Source organism: Marmota marmota, unplaced genomic scaffold (genome assembly GCF_001458135.2).
Source record: "Marmota marmota marmota unplaced genomic scaffold, marMar, whole genome shotgun sequence".
Classification (NCBI taxonomy): domain Eukaryota; kingdom Metazoa; phylum Chordata; class Mammalia; order Rodentia; family Sciuridae; genus Marmota; species Marmota marmota.
The window spans coordinates 18,562,335-18,588,781 of NW_026000101.1; the positions used below are offsets into that span (position 1 = coordinate 18,562,335).

General features: G+C 35.4%; 1 protein-coding gene across 1 annotated transcript in view; it reads right to left on the reverse strand.

The window, feature by feature from the left end:
* The window catches only part of Ube2r2 (ubiquitin conjugating enzyme E2 R2), a 36,713-nt gene extending 10,965 nt beyond the window's left edge, over nt 1–25,748 (reverse strand). The window contains exons 1-2 of the mRNA XM_015492137.2: nt 25,538–25,748; nt 11,547–11,644 (exon numbers count right to left, since the gene is read on the reverse strand). Coding sequence (XP_015347623.1) covers nt 11,547–11,644; nt 25,538–25,672 — 233 coding nt within the window. The 5' untranslated portion in view covers nt 25,673–25,748. The remainder of the gene's footprint in view (nt 1–11,546; nt 11,645–25,537) is intronic.
* Nucleotides 25,749–26,447: the final 699 nt, after the last annotated feature.

The window sequence follows — 26,447 nt, forward strand, 5'->3', positions numbered from 1 at the left end:
AAAGGAAAGAAAGAAAAGAAAAAGACCTTAGGGGTGATTCCGAGATAACCTGTTATAGTTGTGAAGCCTCTAAACAAAGGCATAAAGGCAGAGAAAGTAGTTCCTGTGGTGGTATTTGAAGAATGTCCCTAAATCCAGGCTCAAGGAGCCTGTGGGCCCAGGAAGAAAAACTATGCTGGTACCAAAATGCAAAGGACAATTTCAGAGGGGCAGATTAGTATGAAAAGTATCCTCTGTCAAAGAACTAGGTTAAATTAATTTGGCTTAGCTTACAAATATTAAGATCAGACAATGCAAATGACAGAGTGTATATTTTAATCAAGCAGAAAAAAATCTTGAATTCCTGTGGGCAGCAGCAATACATTTTCTAGGGACAAAAGCAATGAGAAAATCCTTGTTTAGGGCTTTGTATGTGAAAAAAGGAGAGGTTTGTTTTCTAGGGGAGATGTTTAAGTATTTCATTCAACATTTAACCTCCAAAAAACAATCAAGCTAGGCATGGTGATGCATGTCTGTAATCCCAGCAACTGCTGAAGCAGGATTACCACAAATTAGAGGCCAGACTGGACAACCGAACTTCATCTCAAACTCAAAAATACAAGGGGCTGGGAAGTAGCTTAGTTGTGAAGTATCATTAGCTTCAGTCCCCAGTACTGCAAAACAAAACAAAAATTAGAATCACTAGTATCTTAGATAAACCTGCCTTTTTTTTGGTGGGGGTCCAAATTTTCAACAAATCTTCCAAAATTTTTCTATAAACCTTTCATACAATCACCCCTTATCCTTGGGGGTGTTTATGGTTTACATATGAGGTGTCCCTCCAAAAGCTGATGTGTGATACAATGAAACAAAGTTCACAGTGGAATGATTGAGTTATGAGAGCCTTAACCTAATCAGAGCATTTGATCCCTTATAGGGATCAATTGGGCAGTTAGGGTGTGGCCAGAAAAGGATGTCACCCAGAGTGAGCCTTTGGGTATGTATATATTTTGGATTTCATGATTAGAAGTCTGTGTGTTTCTTGGTGGTCATGTCCTGAGTTACTTTCCTCCACCACACTCTTCCTACCATGATGTTTTGCCACACCTTAGACACAGATCTATAGACTGAGACCTTTTAAATCATGAGACCCAAATAAACTTTTCCTCCTCTAAAATTGTTTCGGTTGGGTCTTTTGGTCACAGCAATGAAAAAGCTAATAGAGGAGTTATGTTCCAAGAGCCCCCGCCCCCTACAGTGTATACTTGAAACTGCAGACAGTACAAACCCTAGATATATACTGGTTTTCCTATACCTAGATACCTGTGATAAAATTTAATTCACAAATTAGGTAGAGTAAGAGATTAACAATAGCTGATAATAAAATGGAACAATTATAACATATACAATAATAAAAGTTATGTGAATGTGGTCTGTCTCAAAACATCTCACTATATTTTCACCTTTTTCCCTTTAAAGAAGCACTTTATAGTTTTCTTCTCTTGGGCATACCTCCCCCTTCCCCCAATCACTGCTCTTTTGTTTCGGGTTCAAGTAAACTAAGAGTTAATTTGAACACAAGCAGTGCAAATCCACAACATGACAACTAATACTACAAGTATTACTAAGTGACTAACAGGTAAGTAGCACACACAGCCTGGATATACTTAACAAAGGCTGACTCACATCCCAGGCAAGAAGAAGAGGATATTACTCAGAATGGGATACAGTTTAAAACTTAGGAATTGTTTATTTCTGGAATTTTCCATTTAATATATTTTCAGACTGTGGTTGACTATGAGTAATTGAAACTGTAAAAAGTATAACCAGAGACGTGAGGGAGTAGTGGGAGACTACTCTGGACTACCTCCCTGTTAAATTATGCTGTCAAAATATATTGGCTGTCACATGTGGTGTTGCGCACCTGTAATTTCAGTGATGCGGGATGCTGAGGCAGAAAAATCTGAAGTTTCAGGCCAGCCTTTTACCAAGACTCTGTCTCAAAATAAAAAACATTTAAAAGGGCTGGGGATGCAGGTCCTTGGCAGAATGCCTCTGGGTTCAATCACCAGTACTGCAAAAATTACTTCTGAAGGCATGATGCTCTCTCATAAGCATGTTCCTGAATGAACTTAAAGTTGAATAAATAAAACTCAGAACTTTAATTTTTTTACAGTACTAAGGATTGAACATAGGGACACTTTACATTAGAGCTTCATCCCTTTTCATTTTAATTTATTTTATTTTTTTTTTAAATTTTGAGACAGGGTCTCACTAACTCAGGCTGGCCTCTAACTTGTGATCCTCCCAAGTACCTGGGATCATACCATACAGTGCTCAGAACTTTCAATAGTTACTTAAATCCAATGATTAAAGTCTTAAGATGTGCTCATATATGCATCATAGATGGTACTTTTTAAAGTACATTTTATATTACAAAATATCTAAAATAAAATTCTGAAAACATTACCTTAGTTATTTTCATGTATTTAGCAACTTAGTTAAATTCTGTACTACATAAAGTGAACTGTTTGTGATATAGGCATCTAACAACTATCTCCCAACAGCCAAAATAAATTTATTTGAGGAATTAAGAAATGAATTTTTTGCTAACATATAGAAAATGATTACTTCATATCTGTACAACAAAAAACTCCATAGAAAAATAGCAATGAGGGGCTGGGGCTGTAGCTCAGTGGTCAAGCATTTGCTCGCAAGTGAGGCACTGGGTTGGATCCTCTGCACCACATAAAACTAAATAAAGATACTATGTGTTCATCTACAACATTAAAAAAAAAAAATAGCAATGACTCCACTCAGCTAGATAATAGGCACCATTCTAATGGCTTTACATGGATTATTCATTTAAGTTTTTCATCAATCAACTGAGGTAGCTATTATTCTTGGCTTTCAGATAACAGAATCAAAAATGTTAAATCATTAGAAATAGATTACTAATAAAACCTAGTGTTTACCTAAATAGACTTAGAGGAAATGAAAAACAAAAACAAAAACCTAGTGTTTTACAAGTCCATCTCTTACAATGAAAAACTATTCCTAATTATTCACTTAGGAAAAAATTATAAAAGAATCTGTCAGAAAAAGTATAAAATGTAGAAGAAATGTTAAGACAATATTTAGACAAGAGACACATAATTAATTATTATTTACTGGAACACAAATAAGACAAATATGAAGCTGAAATCTCTAAAAAATCATCTAAAACTAACATTTCATTAATTTATAGTTTAAGAAGAGTCTTCCTGTTTCATGCAAAAATCTCTTAATATAAGTGCCCAGTACAGTGGAGAACATCCTTATTCCTGGTATTTCAGAGACTAAGGTTGGAAGGGCTATTTGAGCCCAAGAGTTTCAGATCAGTGTAGGGATCACACAAGACCCTGTCTCAAAACAAGCAAACAAACATTAGCATGAATACAATGTGGTTAAAATGTACATTATTTTAAACAGATTCAGCTCATATTAGAGAAGCAATTCCAAAAAGGTATATACTTCACACTTCTTTCATGTCAGAGAAATAATGAAAAATAGTGCAAAAAAGCTTAATCATTTATGTTTATTCTAGCTTCACACATGGTACTACTGATATCTGAAAAGATCAATTCAAGATTCAGAGAATGGTAAAGAAAATGAAGTTTACAATTTTATTAGGCAGTCCATAAATAAGCAAAGCATTGAAAAATACCTAAATCCAAACTGTAGAAAACAAAGTACTATTACGTTAAATGAACCAAAGACTAAGTTGGGGAAATAATATTACTAAAAGCACAGGATAGCACCCAAGATACCAAAATCTATGGATGTTTAAATCCCTTACATAAAATGGCATAGTATTTGCATATAACCTGTGTACATTCTCTCATATACTTTAAACCACCTCTAGATCTTTATAATACTTAATATAATGTAAATGTTATGAAAAAAGTTGGTTTACTATATGGTTTAGGAATGATAAAAAGAAAAAAGTCCATCTCTATTCAATACAGATGATATCTTTTTTTCCCCAAAATATGTCTGATCCACAATTGTTTGAATCCACAGATATAGAGAGCTAACTGTATGTATTTAACACAACAAAACTAGAAAGACAGGGTGCCAGAAATGAGATGACTCGAGGGCTGGGGATGTGGCTCAAGAAGTAGCGTGCTAGCCTGGCATATGCAGGGCCCTGGGTTCGATCCTCAGCACCGCATAAAAATAAAAAAATAAAGATATTGTGTCCACCGAAAACTGAAAAATAAATTAAAAAAAAAAAAAGGAGATGACTTGACACCAGAAAAGTATGTTCCCACTGATACTCTGGCACATCAAGGATTTATTAAGCTTTGGAGATAGGCCCTAATTGTTAGGTCCACAAAGAGTTAGAAAATATGGATTTGAGTTAAGCTGAAAAGTAAACCCCTGCTTTGGACAGCTATATTACTTTCCTAAAGCTGCCATAACAAAGGACCACAAAGTGGGTGGCTTAAAACAACAGTGACTTATTGTCTCAGCTCTGAAGGTTCAAAATCAAAGTGTTGGTGCGGCCAGGCCATGTGCTCCATGAAATATGTAGGGAACAACTATTTCTTTTTTCCTTCTAGCTTCTGGTGTTTGCAATCAATAATCAACATTCCCCGGCTTATAAATCCATTCCCTCCAATCTCTGTACTCCAACATATCTTTTGTGTGGATACAACATCAGTAGCAGAGGGCAGAAAGGAGCCAATGAAAAACTGAATCCACAAATACAGTTCAGAGGGCTAGGGCTGTAGCTCAGTAGTAAAGCACTTGCCTCACATGTGTGAAGCACTGGGTTTGATCCTCAGCAACACATAAAAATAAATAAAAATACCATGTGTTCACCTACAACTCAATAAATATTTTTTTAAAAATATCGTTCAGAAAAGCTCTCACAAAATGAAACAAAAAGAAAATCAAGTCATCTATGCTGTAGAAAAGGATGGCAAACAGTAATCAAACTTTCAAAGTCAACAATCAAAACAGAGGAGATGGAGTTGTAATTCAATGGTAGAGCACTTGCCTAGCATGTGTGAGGCACTGGGTTCAATCATCAGCACCACATTAAAAACAAATAAATAAAACAAAAGTATTTGTGGGAGGCAGAAATGCCTGTGGTGCCTCCATTGTCACATGGTCAGGTTTGTCTCTGTGTGTGTCTTCTTTCTTTTTAGGGCTCTTCTTTTGAAGCTCTGTCTTCTCTTCTTTAAAAGGACATCTATAGTATTGGACTATGGACCTATTCTACTCTAGTATGCACTTCAAGGAATTACATATAAAATTAGATCATTTCCAAATAAAATCAAATTCTGAGGTACTAGCAGTTAGGACTTCAACATAATCATCTTTCTGGCGACATAATTCAACCCCATAGTAGTCCACCTTGCTGGCTGTCCAAAAATCACGTCTTTCCTACATGCAAAATACTTTCCCTCGTACAAACACTCTCAAAATTCTTAACACTTTTGGCATTAAATTTAAACCCCAAGTTTCCATCTAAATACCATAAATGCAATGTCCCAAATTTTATCATCTGAAATAATTTATGGGTAAGAACTAGGGTATGATTCAACCTAGGGCAAAATTCCTCTCCATCTGTAACCTTGTGAGATAAAACAACAAATTATCTGCTTCAAAAATACAACATTAGAACAGGTATAGGACAGATTTTTCTCTTATAAAAGGGAAAAATCAGAAAAAAAGAATTGTAGGTCACAAACAAATCCAAACCTAGCATGTTAAATTCTATTACCTTTCAAGGCCTGAGAAAATCCTCTGGACTGCACACTCTGTCCTCTGGGCTCTAAGTACAACCCCACCCCCTTTTGGACTTGAGTAGTTTATCAGCTCTCTGAAACCAATAAGGAAGTGGCCTATCTCCAAGGCTACCATTGCCTTCTCTATGAGGACCATTTCCTATCTTCTAGATGCATCACTCCAAGCTCTGCCTCTAAGCCTTTACTACCATAAAACCTTTCCCTCCCCCTTTTGTACCTACTTGTCTTCTTCTTCCTCTTTTTTTTTTTTTTTTGGTACTGATGCTCGAACTCGGGGGCACTCAACCACTGAGTTACATCCCCAGCCCTATTTTGTATTTTATTTAGTGAGATAGGGTCTCACTGAGTTTCTTAGCGCCTCACTTTTACTGAGGCTGGATTTGAACTCGTAATCCAGCCCTTGTCCTCTTCTTTTTTTAAATGTATGTTTTACATGTTGATAGATCTTTTTTTATTTTATTCATTTATTTATATGTGGTGCTGAGAATCAAACCCAGTGCCTTGCACATTCTAGGAAACCGCTCTACCACTGAACTACAACCCCAGCCCCCTTGTTCTCTTCTTAATGAACACAAATCATACTGTATTAAAGACCCTAGGCAGGCTGGTATGTGCCTGTAAACCCAGAGACTCAGAAGGCTGAGGCAGGGGGATGGCAAGTTCAAGACTAGCCTTAGCAATTTAGCAAGGCACTAAGCAATTTAGCCATGCCCCGCTCAAAGTAAGGAAAAAAAGGTAGGTAGGTAGGTAGGGGTGTGTGTGTGTGTGTGTGTGTGTGTGTGTGTCCCCAGGGTGGTTACTGAGAACACAGCTCATTGGTAAATATTTCAATCCTCAGTAAACCCCTCCTCAAAAAAGGACCCACCTTTCTATACCGCAGCATTATTATAATTAATTTTAATAATATCTGCAATTGACTTATTTCTAAATAAGGTCATGCCGTAAGGGGTAAGGACTTCAATGAATCTTTTTTGGGGGAAAACAATTCAGCCTGTAACAGTGGCAGATGGCAGAAAAGACCTAGAGAAAAACTGATTCCACAAATATGGGTCACCTATGTGGGATAGAAAGGAGGGCAAACAGGGTAGCCAAGCTTTTTTACGTCAATAATCTACACAGATTAATGCCTATAATATTATTGAAGAAAGACGTTTTGATTCTGAAATCTTATACCAAACTGTCATTTAAAGAATAATGGCACTGGCTCCATGGCGTACACTTGTAATCCCAGCAACTCTGGAAGAGAAGCAGGAGAATCACAAACCCAAAGCTAGTCTCAGCAACTCAGCGAGGCCCTAAGCAACTTAGCAAGACCCTGTCTCAAAACAAAAAATAAAACAGGCTGAGGGTGTGGCTCAATAGTTGAGCACTTCTGGGTTTAATCCCCTGTATGGGGGGGGGAGGGGGCGCGAGGGAGTATAATGGCAAAACAGGTTCAACACGCAGCTCAGTGACCTGCTAAGCATGTGCAAGGTCACAGGTTCTATACCCAGTTCTGCAAAACAACATAAGCATGTGTGCACACACGCGCGAGCGCGCGCACACACACACACAAGCAAAAAATATTCTGAATATGAAAAGACTCATAATGTTGGCTACCACAAAGTATGTTTGCAGAAGTTACCACTAAGACAAGTTCAGCTAGATAACAGATCACGAGAGTAAAACAACAGACAGAAAGCAGTGAATCAATTTAACAGGAGAAATAAGAATAAATTAGGATAATGCTACAGAATAATATAAACCAAAATCTTATAATGCTGACTGTAAAGAAAGAATTATATTTTTACAGTGCTGGGCATTGGTATGCTGATTACATATTGCTTAATATCTGAGCACTGATATATAATTTTATGCAGAAAACTCAAGTAACAGATGTAAGTAAAGTAAAAGACATAAACAAAAAATAAAAGGGGCTGGGGATGCAGCTCAGTGGTAGACTACCACTGGATACTGTGTTTAATACCAGGACCACCAAATAAAATAAAAAATTTAAAAACAGTTGCCTAAGAAGAGAGGATTATTCAATATAATGTGTCATAATGCATGGGATCCTGGATTATAAAAGTTACATTGGTAAAAGCTAAGGAAATGGGGGGGGTGGCAATGGCACATGCTGTGATCCCAGCCACTGAGGAGGCTAAGGCAGAAAGAAGATCACAAGTTTGAGGCCAGCTTGGGCAAATTAGTGACTCTGCCTTAAAAAATAAAGTCTGGAGATGTAGCTTAGTGGTAGAGCACCTACATGGGTTCAAATACATGGTACCACCAAACAAAAACAAACAACAACAACAAAAAAAAAAAAACCCAAGGAATTGTGGTGAAAGAGAATGGGCATTAGTAAACAAGATGTTAATACTGGTTCATTAATAAATGAACAAAACTGATGGCAGATGTTACTAATAAAGGAAAACAGCAGGGTAAATAGGAACTCTCAGTGCTTTCACATTTATGAAATTTATCGTAAAAGTTTAAAACTTTTTAAAATAAAAGGTTAGCCGTGTGCATTGGCAATATCTCTAATCCCTGCATCTTAGGAGGCTGAGGCAGGAGCTTCACAGGTTTGAAGTGCCTGCAATTTAGTGAGACCCACAGCAACTTAATTAAACCCTGTCTAAAAATAAAAAGGACTAGGGATGTATCTCCATGGTGAAGTGCCCTTAGGTTCAATCCCCAGCACAAAATAAACAAATAAACGAATAAAAATAAACAAGAACTTGATGAGAAAGTACAGTAAGAAACCACTTTGTACCCAGCTAGGACAAGTGAAATAGAAAACAAAGTGTTAAAGGAGATGTGAAAACTGAGCTACATGTCGAACCTGTTTTGCCATTTTATATATATATATATATATATTTTTTTTTTTTTAAATATTCAGCACACTTTATTTATTTTTTTTTAAAGAGAGAATTTTTTTTTTAATATTTATTTTTTAGTTTTCGGCGGACACAACATCTTTGTTTGTATGTGGTGCTGAGGATCGAACCCGGGTCGCACGCATGCCAGGCGAGCGCACTACCGCTTGAGCCACATCCCCAGCCCATATATACATATTTTTGTACACACACCTACTCAAAGAAATGTAAAACTATTATAGTCACTTTGGAAAACAGTTGGGAAGTTCCTCAAAACTTTCAACAGAGGGCAGGGGATGTGGCTTAACATGTGCACTGCCCTGGATTCAACCCCCAGCAAAACACCCACATTAAACACAGTTACCAATTGACCCAGCAGTTCCACTCCTAGGTAAATATCCAAGGAAATGAAAATAGATAACCACTCAAAAATGTGTACATACTTTTCATAGTACATCATTTATAATAACCCAAAAGTGGAAACAACCCAAATGTCCCTCAACTGGAGGCATAAAATGTGGTATTAACCATACCACATATATGAATACGTGTGATTTAATCATACAGTGTGATTTAATCATACAAAGGGATAAATGCCATAAAAAGAAATGAAACAGGGGCTGGGGATGTGGCTCAAGCGGTAGCGCGCTCGCCTGGCATGTGTGCGGCCCGGGTTCGATCCTCAGCACCACATACAAACAAAGATGTTATGTCCGCCGATAACTAAAAATAAATAAATATTAAAAAAAAAAAAGAAAAGAAAAAGAAATGAAACAGGCTAAAATGTAGTTCAGTGGTTGAATACCTGTATGAGGAGGTCCTGAGTTCAATCTTTAGTATCATTTAAAAGGGGGGTGGGAGGGAGCGCCCCTGGGACTGTGGCTCAGTGGTAGAGCACTTGCCAGGCATGTGTGAGGCCCTGGGTTCGATCCTCAGCACCACATATAAATAAATAAATAAAATAGAGGTATTGTGTCAACCTACAGCTAAAAAAAATTAGAAAAAAAAAAAAAAGGAGTTGAAGTATTGATACATACCACGGCATGAATGAATCTTGAAAAGTTTATGCTAAATGAAAGAGGTCAGTCACAAAATAATACATATCATGTTTGCATCCTTATGAAAGGTCTAGAATAGGCAAATCCACAGACACAGAAAATCAACTGGTGGTTTCCTAGGGCTGGGAGATTTGGGGAGTAATGAACAGTAATTGTTAGTGTATGGGTTTCCTTTAAGGGTAATAAAAACTTTCTAATGTTGATCGTGTTAACAGCACAAACCTGTGAGTATACTAAAAAACTTTTAAATTGTAGATTTTAAATGGGTGACTTGTATGGTATGTGAATTATACTTCAATGAAGTTTTTTTTAAAAAAGACTAGAACACTATAAATTCTTTTTGCCAAAAATCTTAGAATAGAAATATTTAGTTTATGTCCTAAAAATTTTATTTTAAAACATTACTCCACTGTGAATTCTTAGTCCTTCTCTTCTAATATACAGTAGTACTAGTCTTTGTTACATTTGAATATGTATGCATGTATATGTAAATAAAATTGAAGCCATTCTTTGCCACATTCTAGAACCATATAAATTATACATGGATCTATGAATTAACATAGAACAAATGTTTATCTGATTAATATATTTCCTGAGGCTAAAGGTATACATCACTGATAGAGTGCTTGCCTAGCAAGCCTAAGGCCCTGAATTTGGTCTCTAGCACGCCAAAAAAAGAAAAATAGAGAAAAAGAATTTTCAACATTTATTAAAAAATAAAAATATCAGCTGGGCGCAGTGGCACATGCCTATAATCCCAGTGGCTCAGGAGGCTGAGGCAGAAGGAATGCAAGTTCAAAGCAGGCCTCAGCAAAAGTGAGGCTCTAAGTAACTCAGTGAGACCCTGTCTCTAAATAAAATACAAAATAAGGGTGGGAATGTGGCTCAGTGCTCAAGTGCCCCCGAGTTCAATCCCTGTTACCCTACCCAAAAGAAAGAAAGACAAAGAAAAAGTATCATCAAATTACAGTGTTTTTAATCAACAGTACATTAATGATAATGGCAATAACTCAATATAGAATTAGGGGGTGTGCTGGGGTGTGAACCTAGGACCTCATGTATACTACACCAGCACAAAATTAGTTTTTAATTGTTTAAGTGATTTCTTAAATATATTTAATAGGATCAACAGTGTAACTGGCTTTAAAATTTCTTAAGCAGTATGACCATCCCCTATACATAAGCTACTATTCAAAAACGAAAGATGATGAAATATCAATCTAGATAAATAATCAAGAGATGAGTAGTCAAAGGAGAAATCACATGAAATATGTCTTCCAACCATCAAAAGAAACACACACACACACACAAAACTAACTAACAAAATAAATAAAAGGCATCAGATAAATAAACTCAGTTTTGAGTCTGTAAAGTCTTAAGATCTGTCTGCAAAAAGTAATAAGAATATTAAAGAAACAACAAAAGTCATGGGGTCCAAAGAAGCAAGGTAGAACTTATGATAATGTAAGAGGAAGAATCCATGCTTATAAAATTCCTTCCACAGTGAACACAGGGAAATAAAAATCACATGCATTATTCCTCAGTAAATAAAAACATTTTGAAAGAAGCATACATAAAGTTCTAAATGAAGATAAACAACTCCAAACAGGAAGGATTTTTTTTGCATAGCTTAAAAAAACAGTATGTAATCTTATTTGACTAAAGGCAAAAAAAGGAAAAATGAGACTTTTACACACAAAAAAGACCATTATTAAGGTGGTATGTAACTATGTAACTGTAATCCTAGTAACTTCTTGGGATGCTCAGGCAAGATTGCTTAAGTAAAGTTCAAGGTCAGCCTGAGCAAAAACCAAAACAAAAATTAAAAAATAATTTTTCTTAATTTAACACCTTACCTCACATTCTGAGTAGGATTCCACCTTTCAGAGGGCAGTTCTCCACTCTGTGGGTCATCTACAGGAGGATGAAGTATCGAAATGCATACATCTCCATTCTACAAAACACAATATCATATTTAGTAAATATCCCAAAGTGCCATACAAAAAGGTACATATCAGTTCTATTTAAGTTTCCTTTGTTCCTAAAAACGTACATGCTCTTAATTAAGGGAGAAAACAATTCTTTTTCTAGCATAATAAAGATTCATTTGAACCATCTCTAAAACATATTTCTTAGCTAAAAAAAGAAAACACCTATAGGGCCATAAAATAAACTATTAAGTAAAGAAAGAAAAAGACAAACATGAGGGGCTAGAGTTGTGGCTCAGCGGTAGAGCACTCGCCTAGCATGTACGAGGCCCTGGGTTTGATTCTCAGTACCACATAAGATAAATAAATAAAATAAAGGTATTGTGTCTAACTAAAAAATAAATATTTTTTAAAAAGTATTAAAAAAAAAGACAAACATGATACTTCCTAAATATACAGTTATAAGAACTCACCACTATGGCTATTTTATTTAGTGTCACAAATGTAAATTATAGGACTTAAAGACCTAATCCAGAATTACATTAAGATTATTTCAAACACATAAGGATGGCATAAAAAGGGCAATGCAGAGTATTAATTCAACAGATAAGACAGATACACAAAACACATTTATATAAATGTATCGTTTTTAAAAGATGAAATATTTTTAATAAAATGAAATTTTAATAACTATATTCTAAAACTTTGTATTACATGTAGATCCCAAAGGAAAAACTAAATATGGGTAGATGAAAAAAGGGAGGTAAAGTAGAAGGACTTGTAGTTGTGGGGATTTGGGATGGGTCTGTAATAACAAATACAACTTTAACAACTTAAGGGAAATTTAGACATGAGTTTCGAGAAATAAACCAACACAATAAATGGTAAAATAATGCTTTGGTACTTGTATTTGTTTTTTATTGCAATAAATTCATTATCTTACATTGACAACAACAAATTCATTATCTTACATTGACAGGCCAATTTATAATGCAAAACATACCATATTTTTAAAAAAGAGAGAAACTACCTTTTTCCCTTAGCATCCTTTTATCCTCAAAGCATTGTTTTATTTTTCTTGGTCTTTCTTCCAGAATCACATTTCCTCTAACTCATTTTCTGTCTCTTCCTTCTACTAAAGACTCTTCTGATTACATCAGACATCCCAGATAATCCCAAATAATTTTCCTAAAGTCAGCTGGTTATCTATATTAATTACCCCTTGACATGTAATATATTTACAGATTTGAAGGATTCAGATGTCAGCATTTGGGGAGATTCATTATTTTACTTACTTTAACAGTGAACATTCATTCTAGTTTTGCCGAAGAAAAGAGTACAGAAGTCAAAAAACAACCAAACAGTAAAACCAGCACAAAAAAATCAGGTCAGAGTAATATATTGCTTGGAATTTTAAATGTATGTAACTAAAAATTCTGGGTAATGGAATAACATAAACAGATCTGCATATTTTAAAGTGGGCATCTTAGCCAGGGGTTGGCACATGCCTGTAATCCCAGCTGCCAGAGAGGACGAGGCATGGAAAGTTTAAGGTAACTTACAGAGACCCTGACTCAAAAGAAAATAAAAAGTGATAGGGATATAGTTCAGTAGTACAGCACTTGCCTAGCATGCAAGAAAGTCACCCTGAGTTTGTTCTCCAATATCCCTTCCCAAAACAGGGGAGTGTTTTAATTAATACAAACAATGCATCTGACAAATTTCAACGATGAACAGAAAGAAACTATCATAACATGAAAAGGGGCATTTGTAAAAATTAAAAAAAAAGAGCTACATTCCTATCTCAATGTAAACAATAAAAGTTTTCTTCTTAAGAGCAGAACAAGAAAAGGACACTCACTTGCACTACTGCTATCTAACAGTTTTTACTTTTTCTTTCATTCATTCATGGTACAGGGGATTTAACCAAGAGGGTATTCTACCACTAAGCATTACCACCAGGCCCTCTTTTATTTTATGACAATATCTCACTAAGTTGCGAAGGCTGACTTCAAATTGTGATCCTGCCTCAGCCTCTGAAGTCACTGGGATTACAGGTACATGCCACCAAGCCCAGCCTAATATTGTTTCTACTCAGTACAATTAGACAATAAATAATAAAAGGAACATGAATTGAAATGAAGAAGCAAAATCATTTGTATTCACAGATAACATGATCCTACACATAGAAAATTCCAAAGAATCAATAAGAAAGCTACTAGAGATAAGAAATTTAGGAAGTTTTAAGACACACAGTAAATCCTCAGCTTTTTCTTTTCTTTTCTTCTCTTTTCTAACAGTACTGGGGATTGAACCCAAGGGCTACATCCACAATCCTTTTAATCTTTCATTTTTGAGACAGGGTCTCCCTAAGTTTGAGCCCTCTTGCCTTAGCCTCATGAGTAGCTGCGATTATAGGTGCATACCATGTGCCTAGTCTTCAAATCAGTGTTATTACCATATATCAGCAAATAACCCTTAAAAAGAACAGTTTCTTAAAAATCCATTCATAAGGGCTAGGGTTGTGGCTCAGTGGTAGAGCACTTGCCTAGCACACGTAAGGCAATGGGTTCGATCCTCAGCATCACATAAAAATAAATAAATAAATAAAGTTATGTCCATCTACAACTAAAAAAAATTTTTAAATCCATTCATTATAGGCATTTCAAGGAATAAATCTAATCGAAGACATGAAAAACCTGTACATTGAAAAAAATAAAACAATGCTCAAAGAAACTTGAAAAGACCCAAATAAATGTAAAGACATTGTTAAGACGGTAATATTCTACAATTTAAACTACAAATTCAACACAAACCCTATCAAAATACTACCTTCCATTTTTGCAAACACTGACAAGCTCATCCTAAAATTTATATAGAAATTTAACTGAACCAAAGTCAAAATAGTTTTGAAAAAGAACAAAATTTAAAGACTCATACTTCCTTGTTTCAGAATGTACTACAAAGCAGTTTAATACTACCATAATGACAGATATATAGATCAACTGAAAAGAATTTAAGAGTCCAGAAATAATCCCATATGTCTATAGTCAATAGACGTTTGGGTGGGGTGGGGGGTGCCAGGGATTGAACCCAAGAGTGATTAACCACTGATCCACATCCCCAAACCCCCACTTCTTTTTTTAGATGTTAACAGACTCTTTATTTTTATTTTATTTATATGTGGTGCTGAGAATTGAACCCAGTGTTTCACACATGCTAGGCTAGTGCTCTACCACTGAGCCACAACCCCAGTCCCCCAACCCTTTTGATTTTTATTTTGAAACAAGGTTTAGCCAAGTGGCTGAAGCTGATCTCAACCTTGTGATCCTCCTTGCCTCAGGTTCCCGAATTGCTAGGATTGCAGGTAAGCTCTACCACTCGTAGCTTGTCAACAGAAGAAACCAAGACTACTCAATGGGACAAGAATGGTCCCTGGTCTCTCAACAAATAATAAATGGATTTCCTTAAACAAAAGAACGAAATTGAACTGTTACCTGAAATCATATACAAAAATAAATCAACAATGGATCAAAGGTCTAAATGCTAAAATCATAAATTCCTAAAAGAAAACATAGGGATAAATCTTCATGACCTCAGACTTGGTAGATTTTCAGATGACAACAAAATCATAAGCAACAAAAAAGGACATTTAACAAGAAAGTGAGTAGGGAATCTATTGGATGGGAGAAAATATCTGCAAATCATATATATGATTTCAATATCTAGACTGTCAGAAAGGAAAGGAAAATAAGGGAAGGGTAGCAGAGAGAGGCAAAGGGGAGAAAAGGGGAAGAGGGAGGGAAAGGGAAGTAGGGAGCAAACAACAGACATTTCTCCAAAGAAAATACACAACTAGCCAATACGTGAATGAAAGGATGTTCAACATCATTAGTCATTAGAGAAATGCAAATCAAAACCAAAATGAAATACTACTTGGCTGACACATTTCTGATTAAATAATAAAGTATTCATGTTCCTGTGTTCAGGTCCCTTCTTAAATACAACTGAGTAAAATCATGTAAAATTGAAATCTATAATTGACAACACAAATATACATAAAATGAACACCATTAATACTAATTTTTGTTTTATTTTTTTTTGGGGGGGGGTGAGGGTGGGAGACAGGATCTTGTCTTTAACTCCAGGACTCATGTGATTCTCCCACTTCAGTCTACCAATTGCTGGTGCATACCACTGCTTCTGGACATTATTACTGACAACGTAACAAAATCTTATTTTTTTCCCCCAAACACTGTCTTTGTTTAAAAAAAAAGTTTGTGGTTTTTTTTTTCCTTTTTTAAGTTGTAGATGGACACAATACCTTTATTTACTTTTTTATGTAGTGCTGAGAACCAAACGCAGTGCCTCACACATGCTAAGCAAGTGCTTTACTACTGAGTCACAACCTCAGCCCAACATAACAAAATCATAACACTTAGCACTTTTATGTGAGTAAATCACAGAGTTAGAAAAAAAAAGTCACAGTTCAACCTCATTTCTGATTATTTAATAATAATACAAAATGAAAGTATGGTTTGGAATACCCAGAGAAATAGAGTAGATATGGCAATTAATATGTGTTTGTAAGTTTCCCATTCTGTACTTTATTCCAAAGGTTGTTGGTTAGTTGATAATACTAAATGAAATTTCTTAGTTTTGATAAATTTAAAATGGTTGTATAAAGATTTATCACTGAGAAGGCTGAACAAAGAATACATGGGAACTGTCTGTACTATTTTTGTAACTTTAAAATGATCTCAAAACTTTTTTGTTGTTGCTGCAGCAGTGGAGATGGAACTCGGGACCTCACACATACTAGACAAGGGAGCTACCATCAAGTAGAGCCTTTAAAACATGTTTTTTTAAAAGAAATGGATGTAAAAAATACATAGACACTGAAATACTGCAGCATTTAATCATTACCATACTGAATTAAAAATTTTTAAGTTTATATTAAGGGCTGAGAATGGAGCTCAGTAACCAAACTCTTGCCCAACATATATGTGAGGTTCTGGGTTTGACCCTCAGTACTACAAAAACGATTTTTTTTTTTTTTTTGGAGAGAGAGAGAGAGAGAGAGAGAGAGAGAATTTTTAATATTTATTTTTTAGTTTTCGGTGGACACAACATCTTTGTTTTTGTATGTGGTGCTGAGGATCGAACCTGGGCCACACACATGCCAGGCGAGCGTGCTACCGCTTGAGCCACATCTCCAGCCCCACAAGAATGAATTTTAAAAATTTATTTTAAACTTACATGAAATAAATTTAATATAATGAACTTAGGCAATTATTTCCTAGTTTGAAAAATCATAAGGCAATGCAATATTACAATCTTCTATGTAATCGATCCTAATGTGATTCCTTTGGTTTGTTATTAATTTCTACTTGGTATAAACATTAAAGTTAATTCTCAGAGAAATCATCATAAGACCTCTACAAGTTAATTCCACCAGGAAAAGAATAACTCAATACTTAATCACACAGACACAATCATGCAAATGAGCAAAAGAAATGGAGCAGAATGTGTTTCTATTTGTTTTATTCTAAAAATATTGCCATCTATTATATACAAATAATTTTATTATTATCACACAAGATATACTAAGCCCTTATTTATAAAAACATTCTAATTGTACTTCCTATCAAATTATAAACCCTATCAATATAATGATGTTCACAAAGGGTGTAGGAATACCATAATGTGCAAGTAAGAAATGGCAGAAAAACATGGGTAGGTACTATTTTTATCTGGTTTGTTTTTTTAAAGAAATGGATGTAAAAAATGGCCTTTTCTGGATAGTTTAATAATATAATTTATCAGGAGCTCAGGAAGCTGAGGCAAGAGGATCCCAAAAAGCCAGCTTTAGCAACTCAGTGAGGCCTGAAGTAAATTAAGAAGACCCTGCCTCATAGATAGATAGATAGATAGGTAGGTAATAGTAATATGCATGAATAGGGATATGGCTCATTGGTTAAGTGCCCCTGGATTCAGTTCCTGGTAAAAATGTGTGTGTAAAATATATATATGTGTAAAAATTAGTTGTCCTCAGTATCCTAGATTGCTTCTTCTAGGACCCACTAAGAATAATAAAATCTGAGGATGCTCAAGTCCCTTATGTCAAATGGTTTAATATTTGAACATAACCTATATATATCTTCCCATATACCACTTATGTATTTATATATGTATTTATTTATGAATGATGTAGGGCTCCCAATGGTGTCCAGGCTGGCCTTGAAGCCCAGAGTTCAAGTGATTTTCCTACCTCAGGCTCCCAATCAGTGGAACTTACAGGCACATGTCAGAGTACCCAGCCCTCCCATATACTTATATACTTTCTTCCTTTCTGTCTTTCTTCCTATTCATTTATTTATATACACATAAAAACATGAAGGATATAAAATCAACACACATAAAAATAAGGCATTTCTGAACATCAGCGACAAATCTCCTGAAAGAGAAAGTAGGAAAACCACCCCATTTACAACAGCCTCAAAAAAATAAAATAATATACTTGGGAATCAATGAAAGAGGTGAAAAGACCTCTACAATGAAAACTACAGAACACTAAAGAAAGAAATTAAAGAAGACCTTAGAAGATGTAAAGATATCCCATGTTCTTGGATAGGCAGAATTAATATTGTCAAAAAGAATATACTGGGGCTGGGGTTGTGGCTCAGTGGCAGAGTGCTTGCCTAGCATGTTCGATCCTCAGCACCACAATAAATAAATAAACAAACAGATAGATAGATAGATAGATAGATAGATAGATAGATAAATAAAGGTTTTGTGTCCAACAACAACTAAAATATAAATCTTTTTTTTAAACATGACCATACTACCAAAAGCACTATACAGATTTAATTCAATCTCAATCAAAATCCCAATGGCATTCCTCATAGAAATAGAAAAGGCAATCAAGAAATTCATTTGGAAAAATAAGAGACCCAGAATGGCCAAAGCAATCCTTAGCAAGAAGAGTGAAGCAGGTGGCATCACTATACCAGACTTTAAACTATACTACAGAGCAATACTAACAAAAACAACATGGTATTGACAACAAAACAGATATTTAGACCAATGGTACAGAATAGAAGACACAGAGACAAACCCGCATAATTATAGTTGTCTCATATTAGACAAAGGTGCCAAAAACATACATTGGAGAAAAGATAGCCTTTTCAACAAACGGTTCTGGGAAAACTGGAAATCCATGTATCAAAATGAAATTAAACCCCTCTCTCTCAACATGCACAAAACTCAACTCAAGGTGGATCAAGGAACTAGGAATTAAACCAGAGACCCTGCACCTAACAGAAGAAAAAGTAGGCCCAAATATCCATCATACTGGATTATGCCCCGACTTCCTAAAGCTCAAGAAATAAAATTAAGAATCAATAAATGGGATAGATTCAAACTAAAAAGTTTCTTCTCAGAAAAAGAAATAATCAATAAGGTGAATAGAGAGCATATAGAATGGGAGCAAACTTTTACCACACGCACATCAGTTAGAGCACTAATCTCCAGTATATATGAAGAACTCAAAAATCTTCAACAGCAAAAAAACACATAACCCAACCAAGAAACTGAACGGACACTTTGCAGAATAGAATATACAATCAATCAACAAATATATGAAAAAATATTCAACATCTCTAGCAATTACAAAAATGCAAATCAAAAATACTCTAAGATTTCATCTCACCCCAGTCAGAATGACAGTTATCAAAAATACAAGCATTAATAAGTGTTGGAGAGGATATGGGGGAAAGACACACTCAAACATTACAGGTGGGACTGCAAATTAGTGCAGCCAATATAGAAAGCAGTAGAGAATCCTTGGAAAACTTGGAATGAAACCACCATTTGATCCAGCTATCCCACTCCTCAGTTTATACCCAAAGGACTTAAAAACAGCATACTACAGGAATGCAACATCACTATACCATCGTTACTTAGGGTAATGATATCTATCTCAACGCAGCACTATTCACAATAGCAAAATGTGGAGTCAACCTAGATGCCCTTCAGTAGATGAATGGATAAAGAAATTTTGGTATATATACACAATGGAATATTACTCAGCCTTAAAAAAGAATAAAAATCATGGCATTTGCAGGTAAATGGATGAACTTGGAGAATATTATGCTAAATGAAGTAGGCCAATCACAAAAAAATAAATGCTGAATGTTTTCTCTGATATGAGAATACTGATCCATAATGGGGATTGGATGGCGGAGGGCGGTAGGAGGTGCCACGAGCATGGGAGGAATGGTGAAACTTTAGATAGGGCAAAGGGGATGGAGGGGAAAGGATCGGGCATGGGGGTAAGAAAAATGATGAAATGAGATAGATATCATTACCTTAAGTACATGTATGAAGACATGAATGGTGGGATTCTATTTTGTATATAACCAGAGACATGAAAAATTATGCTCTATATGTGTAATATGAATTGAAATACATTCTGCTGTCATGTATAACAAATTAGAATAAAAAAATTAATTGAATCTATAGACATGGAAACCATGGATATGGATAACTATAATAAGATCATAAAATACATATAATTATGCCCAACTATAATTTATATAGCCTTAAGGAAAAAAAAATTTTTTAAGGCCTGGGAATTGAACCAAAGGCCTCATGCATTCTAGGAAAGTGCTCTCCAAGTAAACCACAATCTGAGCCTATGGCCTAAATTTTATTTCAAAAGCAATGGTTCTACAAAATTTGCAAAAATCTTTAACACTGCAAATTCTTAGGAAATTTAGGAGTCATACAGTTTATCTGACGTTATGAAATGAGTATTTGTATACTCCCCACAAATTCATATATTAGGTTCTTGCCCCCTATGTGATTTTTGAATTCAAAATTTATTTGGGGTTAGATGAGAACATAAAAGTAAAGCCCTGGTCTAATGAGATTAGTGCCCTTAGAATAAGAGACAATAGAGAACTAGCTCCCACCCTCCATATCACAATGAGGGCACAAAGACTGAGTAAATGAATTAGTAGCATCTAGGCCACCCATCTATATTTTTAGCCACAAGTGACTAAAAGAACATGTTTTAGGCCAGGTGCAGTGTCATAAGCCTATAATCTCAGTGGCTCAAGAGGCTGAGCCAGGAGGATCGTGAGTTCAAAGCCAGCCTGAGCAAAAGTGAGGCACTAAGCAACTCAGTGAGACCTTGTCTCTAAATAAAATGCAAAATAGGGCTGGGGATATGGTTCAGTGGTCAAGTGCCCCTGACTTCAATCCCCAGTACCCAAAAAAAAAAAAAAAAAAAAAAGACAACGCTTTAGAAAAAGCATATTAAAATAATAAGGTCTATTTTTAAACTATTATTAAATCAATTAATATTTAAAAATCCATGTACACAGTCAGGGGGTATAGCTCAGTAACAGATGCTGCTTAAGATGCACAAGGCTCTGAGTTCAAACTCCAGCACATATATACATAAATAAATAAGAACAAAATGCCCTGGGCTAGGGTTGTAGCTCAGTGGTAGAGTGCTTGCCTAGCCCATGTGAGGATTGATTGGGTTCAATCCTTAGCACCTGTTGAGAGCCACAGCCAAAGGGGCCCCAGCAAACTTCCAGCTGCCGGCTGATGATTGGCTCACAGCGGCCCCAGCAACATCTAGCTGATTGGCTCCTCTGCGGTGATGCTCATTGGGCTGTTTCCCTGCCCTTTCAGACCATGGAGCTGCTCATTGGGGGACTTTTTTGGCTCCGCCCACGTGACCCAGCCAATCGCCCTCAAGAGCAGGAGGATTGTGGGAGGTGGAGAGAAGCTTGTGTGAGAGACAGGCTTGTGGAAAGCTGGTGGTGGCAGTTGAGGCTCTGAGGGTTTTTCCTGAGAGGCTGTTTTGTTTGGCGTGTGTGGTTCTAAAAATAAAGTTAGTTTCTTTTGACAAGTGGCTCCTGACTGTGCCCAGCCAGACTGCGGCAAGCACCAAATAAAAATAAATAAATAAATACAATAAAGGTATTGTGTCCATTTGCAACTAAAAAGTATATATGTGTGTGTTGTGTATAAATATATAAATATATTAAAAGACACAGACACACACATACACACACACACGCACACACTGGATGCTACTGGAATAGTCAAATTAGTATACCCTTACAGTGTGGGGGGCTATAGAGATTAGTATTAGAGTCAACTGGGTAAAGAATCAAGAGTGGGGCTGGGGATGTGGCTCAAGCGGTAGCGCGCTCGCCTGGCATGCGTGCGGCCCGGGTTCGATCCTCAGCACCACATACAAACAAAGATGTTGTGTCTGCCGAAAACTAAAAAATAAATATCAAAAATTCTCTCTCTCACCTCTCTCTTTAAAAAAAAAAAAAAAAAAAAAGAATCAAGAGTCATTCTCCAGAATTAAAGGCTAATGTAAAATAGCAAAATATTCTCATATGGATTACCAGGTAGTCTGAGGTACAATATCTTATTATAAGCTTTATTTTGTGACTATGTTAGTGACATTTATTTATAAGCATCATACAGGAGAAATGATTTGTACAGTACTTCCAAAATATGTAGATCTTTATATTTTTAAAGGAAAGCTCTATACTGTTTTATACACCCTAGTATTAAAAGGATCATTAAATATTAAATACTTTTGTATACTTTCACACTGAACCAAAAACTGCTCTGAAAAATAAAGTCCACTATTAAAAATTTTTTTTAATACAATGAGCTATGAGACTTTGAGTTCCCTTATCTGTGAGGTTTTCAGTGAAATGTATGTGAATACGTGATTTTAATACGGTTTGTGAAGCAAATGGGACCCACTGATCATCCACTTTTGAACTAACAATAATATGTAACAGCAAACTATTACTTTTAAAAACTCACTTAACATACTGCAAAGCAGAGAAGAATGGATTGTGCAATATAGTCATATAGAAAATTCATATTAAATTCTTTCCTTTCTTTTTTTCCCTTGATTAATCATAAATTTCAAAGACACAGTAATGATACGGGAAATTTTTAAATAATTAAATTCATTCAAAGAGTAGTATTTACAATTTTTTGAACTGAAGTGTTTAATAAATTATAACCAAAGTTCCTGATTTTTAAAACTAGATGTAGGGCTGGGGATATAGGTCAGTTCTCAGAGTGCATGCCTCACATACACAAAAGCTGTGAGTTCAATCCCCAGCATCACACATACACACACCAAAAAAAACTTAATGTAACAATTGATCTATTTTCTATTGATTACAATCTTTATAATATTCATTTTTAAATGTTTGTTAATTTGCCAAAAACTACTTCATCAATTCATATATTTTAGAATTTGAGGTGGATTGTGCTTTTGTATTTGTTTTGTTGTTGACAATTGTTTCACCCTCCCTCCTCAGATATAAATATCCTTGCAGTATGTAATTTGGTGACTAGCAATTTGATATCAAGGTCCATTGTTTATATCGTGGGAGATAATATTATGGGTAAGAAGAAAGCAACTCAAGAGCATACCTTTGGCCAAGAACCATTAATCCCAGATTTGTAGAATATTGACACTGGCTCAAAAAATATATTTCTAATATCATTTCCCAGAGTACAGCCAATCGTGTGATTACAGTCTCTTATGATGCTTCTGACTATATATAAAATTTTTCTTTGGTAAAGGATTGAACCCAAGGGGCTCTACCACTGAGTACCTACACCAGCCCTGTTGAAATTTAAGTGACAAAGTCTCTATTAAATTACTGAGGCTGGCCTTGAATCCTTCTTCCTCAGCCTCCCAAATAACTGGGATTATAGGCGTGTGCCACTATATCAAGCTTCAAATTTTATTTCTAACTATGATCTATTGCTTCATTAAAAACAAAAATTAGGGGCTGGGGATGTGGCTCAAGCGGTAGCGCACTTGCCTGGCATGCGTGCGGCCCAGGTTCGATCCTCAGGCACCACATACAAACAAAGATATTGTGTCCACCGAAAACTAAAAAATAAATGTTAAAAAAATTATCTCTCTCTCTCTCTCTTTTTAAAAAAAAATTGGTCAAGCATGATGGTGCATACCTATAATCCCAAGCCCTCAGAAGGCTGAGATAGGAGGATGGAGGATGTTCAAGGCCAGCCTCAAAAACTTAGTGAGGCTCTAGGCACTTTAGCAGGACTGTCTCCAAATTTAAAAAAATCAAAAGGGCTGGGATACAGCTCAGTGATAAGGTGCCCAGGATTTAAATCCCATTAAAAAAAAAAAAAAGGTATGGAAATGCATGTACTTTATAGGAGAAAAAAATTATTATGAATATTATATTCTATACATACATATTTTTAAAATTTGGTACTGGGAATTGAACTCATGGCTGCTTTACCACTGAGTTACATCCCTAGCTTTTTATTTTTTATTTTGAAATAGGGTCTTGGCTAAGGTGCTGAGGCTGGCTTCAAACTTGCAATCTTCCTGCCTCAGGTTCCTGAGTCACTGAGATTACAGGCATACACTACTGTGCCAGGCAAAAAGTATTTTTAAATATCACCATCTAATGCTAACTCTTGAGAGAAGTCAATAGCTTAAGTTGTGAAAGACTAAAAGGAATTTAATTAACAACTACACCTTCTTTAGAGCTTTGAGTCCTTTTTCTTGTTTTATGTCTTTTTTAAGAGAGGTCTCAGAATTAGATAACTGTAATAGGAATAAATTAGTATATGACTTTAAGGTTTTGTTCTTGATAGCAAGACAAAAGGCTGGTCCGCACTTTTCCCTTGCTACCTTAAACCTATCTATACTGTGTAGGTTTTGTTATTGTTACTATAGTTGCAAGAGCTTCACAAGACACCAAATCTGTTGATGGCTTGATCTTGGACTTCCTAGGTTTCAAGCACTGTGAACAATAAATTTCTGTTGGTTATAAATTCCTCAGTCTAAGATACTTTGTTGTAGCAGCCCAAATAGAGTAAGATAACTACCAAAATACTTCTGTGAATATTGAATTCAATTTAAATTCATGAAACAATGAGTTATTTCTACAGACCCTTCCCTACAACAGAATAACTTTGTTACACAGGACAGCAGAATCACTGAATTATGATTATGCTAAGTACTAAAAAAGAAGAAACAATATTATGGGAGCTAATTTCTGGCAAGAAAACTACATATTACCTTTCAGCACTAGTTTGCCCTGTGTGAAAAAGCAAAGAAAACTGAAGATATCTTACAGAAAAAGCAGACTGTAGAAAATAATAAATCTGCTCAAAAGTGCTAATGCATTATTCTAACATCCTCATGAATTAGCCCAAAGCTAGGTATGTTTCAATCAACAAAACTAGAAGTGCTTCCTGCAGGCATGTTGACTTGTCCAACAGAATAACCTCACCTTGGATTTATTCCAAAAGAGGCTCTCAAATGCTCAGCAGCAACTCCTGAAAGGAGGCCAGTCCAAATGTAGTAGGATAAATCCCCCCAAAAAGCTGAATCTCTGACATAGCAACAGGTGACCCTTGCTGTAAAGTTAGAGGATAAGTACACAAATAAATTTGTATTACTTTATCTATTAAATTTTAAAAATGCAAATGTTAACACATGTGCATAATAATCTTTAGCAATCAGCTGGGAAGATTTTAAGCCTCAATCTTAACTTGAATATACACGGGCTATTATAAAACTACCCTCAATTTTAAAATAATCAAATCAGAGACTCCTAACTAAAAGTGAAAAATCATGAACACTTCTCTGTAGCTACAGCACTACCATCACGACATACAGAGATATACAGTGTGTGTGTGTGTGTGTGCGCGCGCGCGCATGCATTGCTAAGGATTGAACCAAGGGCCTCAAGCATGCTAAGTACATGCTCTACCACTAAGCTACAACCCCAGCCCAAGAGGCTATTTTTAAAAGTATTAATATGGGAAATAAATATGCAGAGAAATATATGATGGACATCTCTTACCTCATAAATGTTGGGGTGCCACATTTTGGTCAAGAATCTGAAGGTAGGTGGTGAATATGGGTAGTCAATAGGAAATTTAATATGTGCCTGTAAAGAAAAAAAAATAAATGCTAATAAATGAGACAAGTTATTCATCTGCCTAATAATTTACCCAATTACACCACACAGAATCAAAGCTTCTTTCTATAGAATACAAACCTAAGAATAAAACAACTCATTTATACTATGTTATCCCCAGTGCCATGCCTTCAAATATTTATATTTATAAATGACTATGTTAAATCAAAGTTCATAGCCATTTACAGCTATTATAATTCTTTTTTTTTAAAGAGAGAGTGAGAGAGGGAGAGAGAAAGATTTTTTTAAAAAATATTTATTTTAGGTTTATACATGGTTCATTTCCTTATAAAATTCATCTTTAAATATTTGAACATACCCTATTTTTGTACTCTGCTTTTTATTACCTGTATCTCATAAGTATCCTTTCATGTCATAAATTGTTAGTATTAACATATTATTCCATCTAGATGAATCATTTTTTAAAAATATTTTCTGATTTGGGGGCATTAGACTGTTTTCTTACTCTTCGGCTATCATAAATACTATCATAGCGAATGTCCGTGGAAAGATTCTCATTTAAAATAGCAGGGAATTCTGAAAAAATGACCCATGAAAATTCTCTCTTGTATAAAAGAAATGAGAAAATTGCCCAAAATTGTAAGAATCAAGTTTTCAGAATTCTAGAAGACAACCAAAAGCTTGTAGCAATTCAGGGAGTATATATTCAATGAAAATGTCTAAGGCACAATAAGAACAACAAGCTTTCTAAGTTTAATTCTGCCTAGTTCAATACTATAGCTCTGCAGCAGCCTTAAACCAAATACCTCACAGGGTGTGGTGGTACCCATTT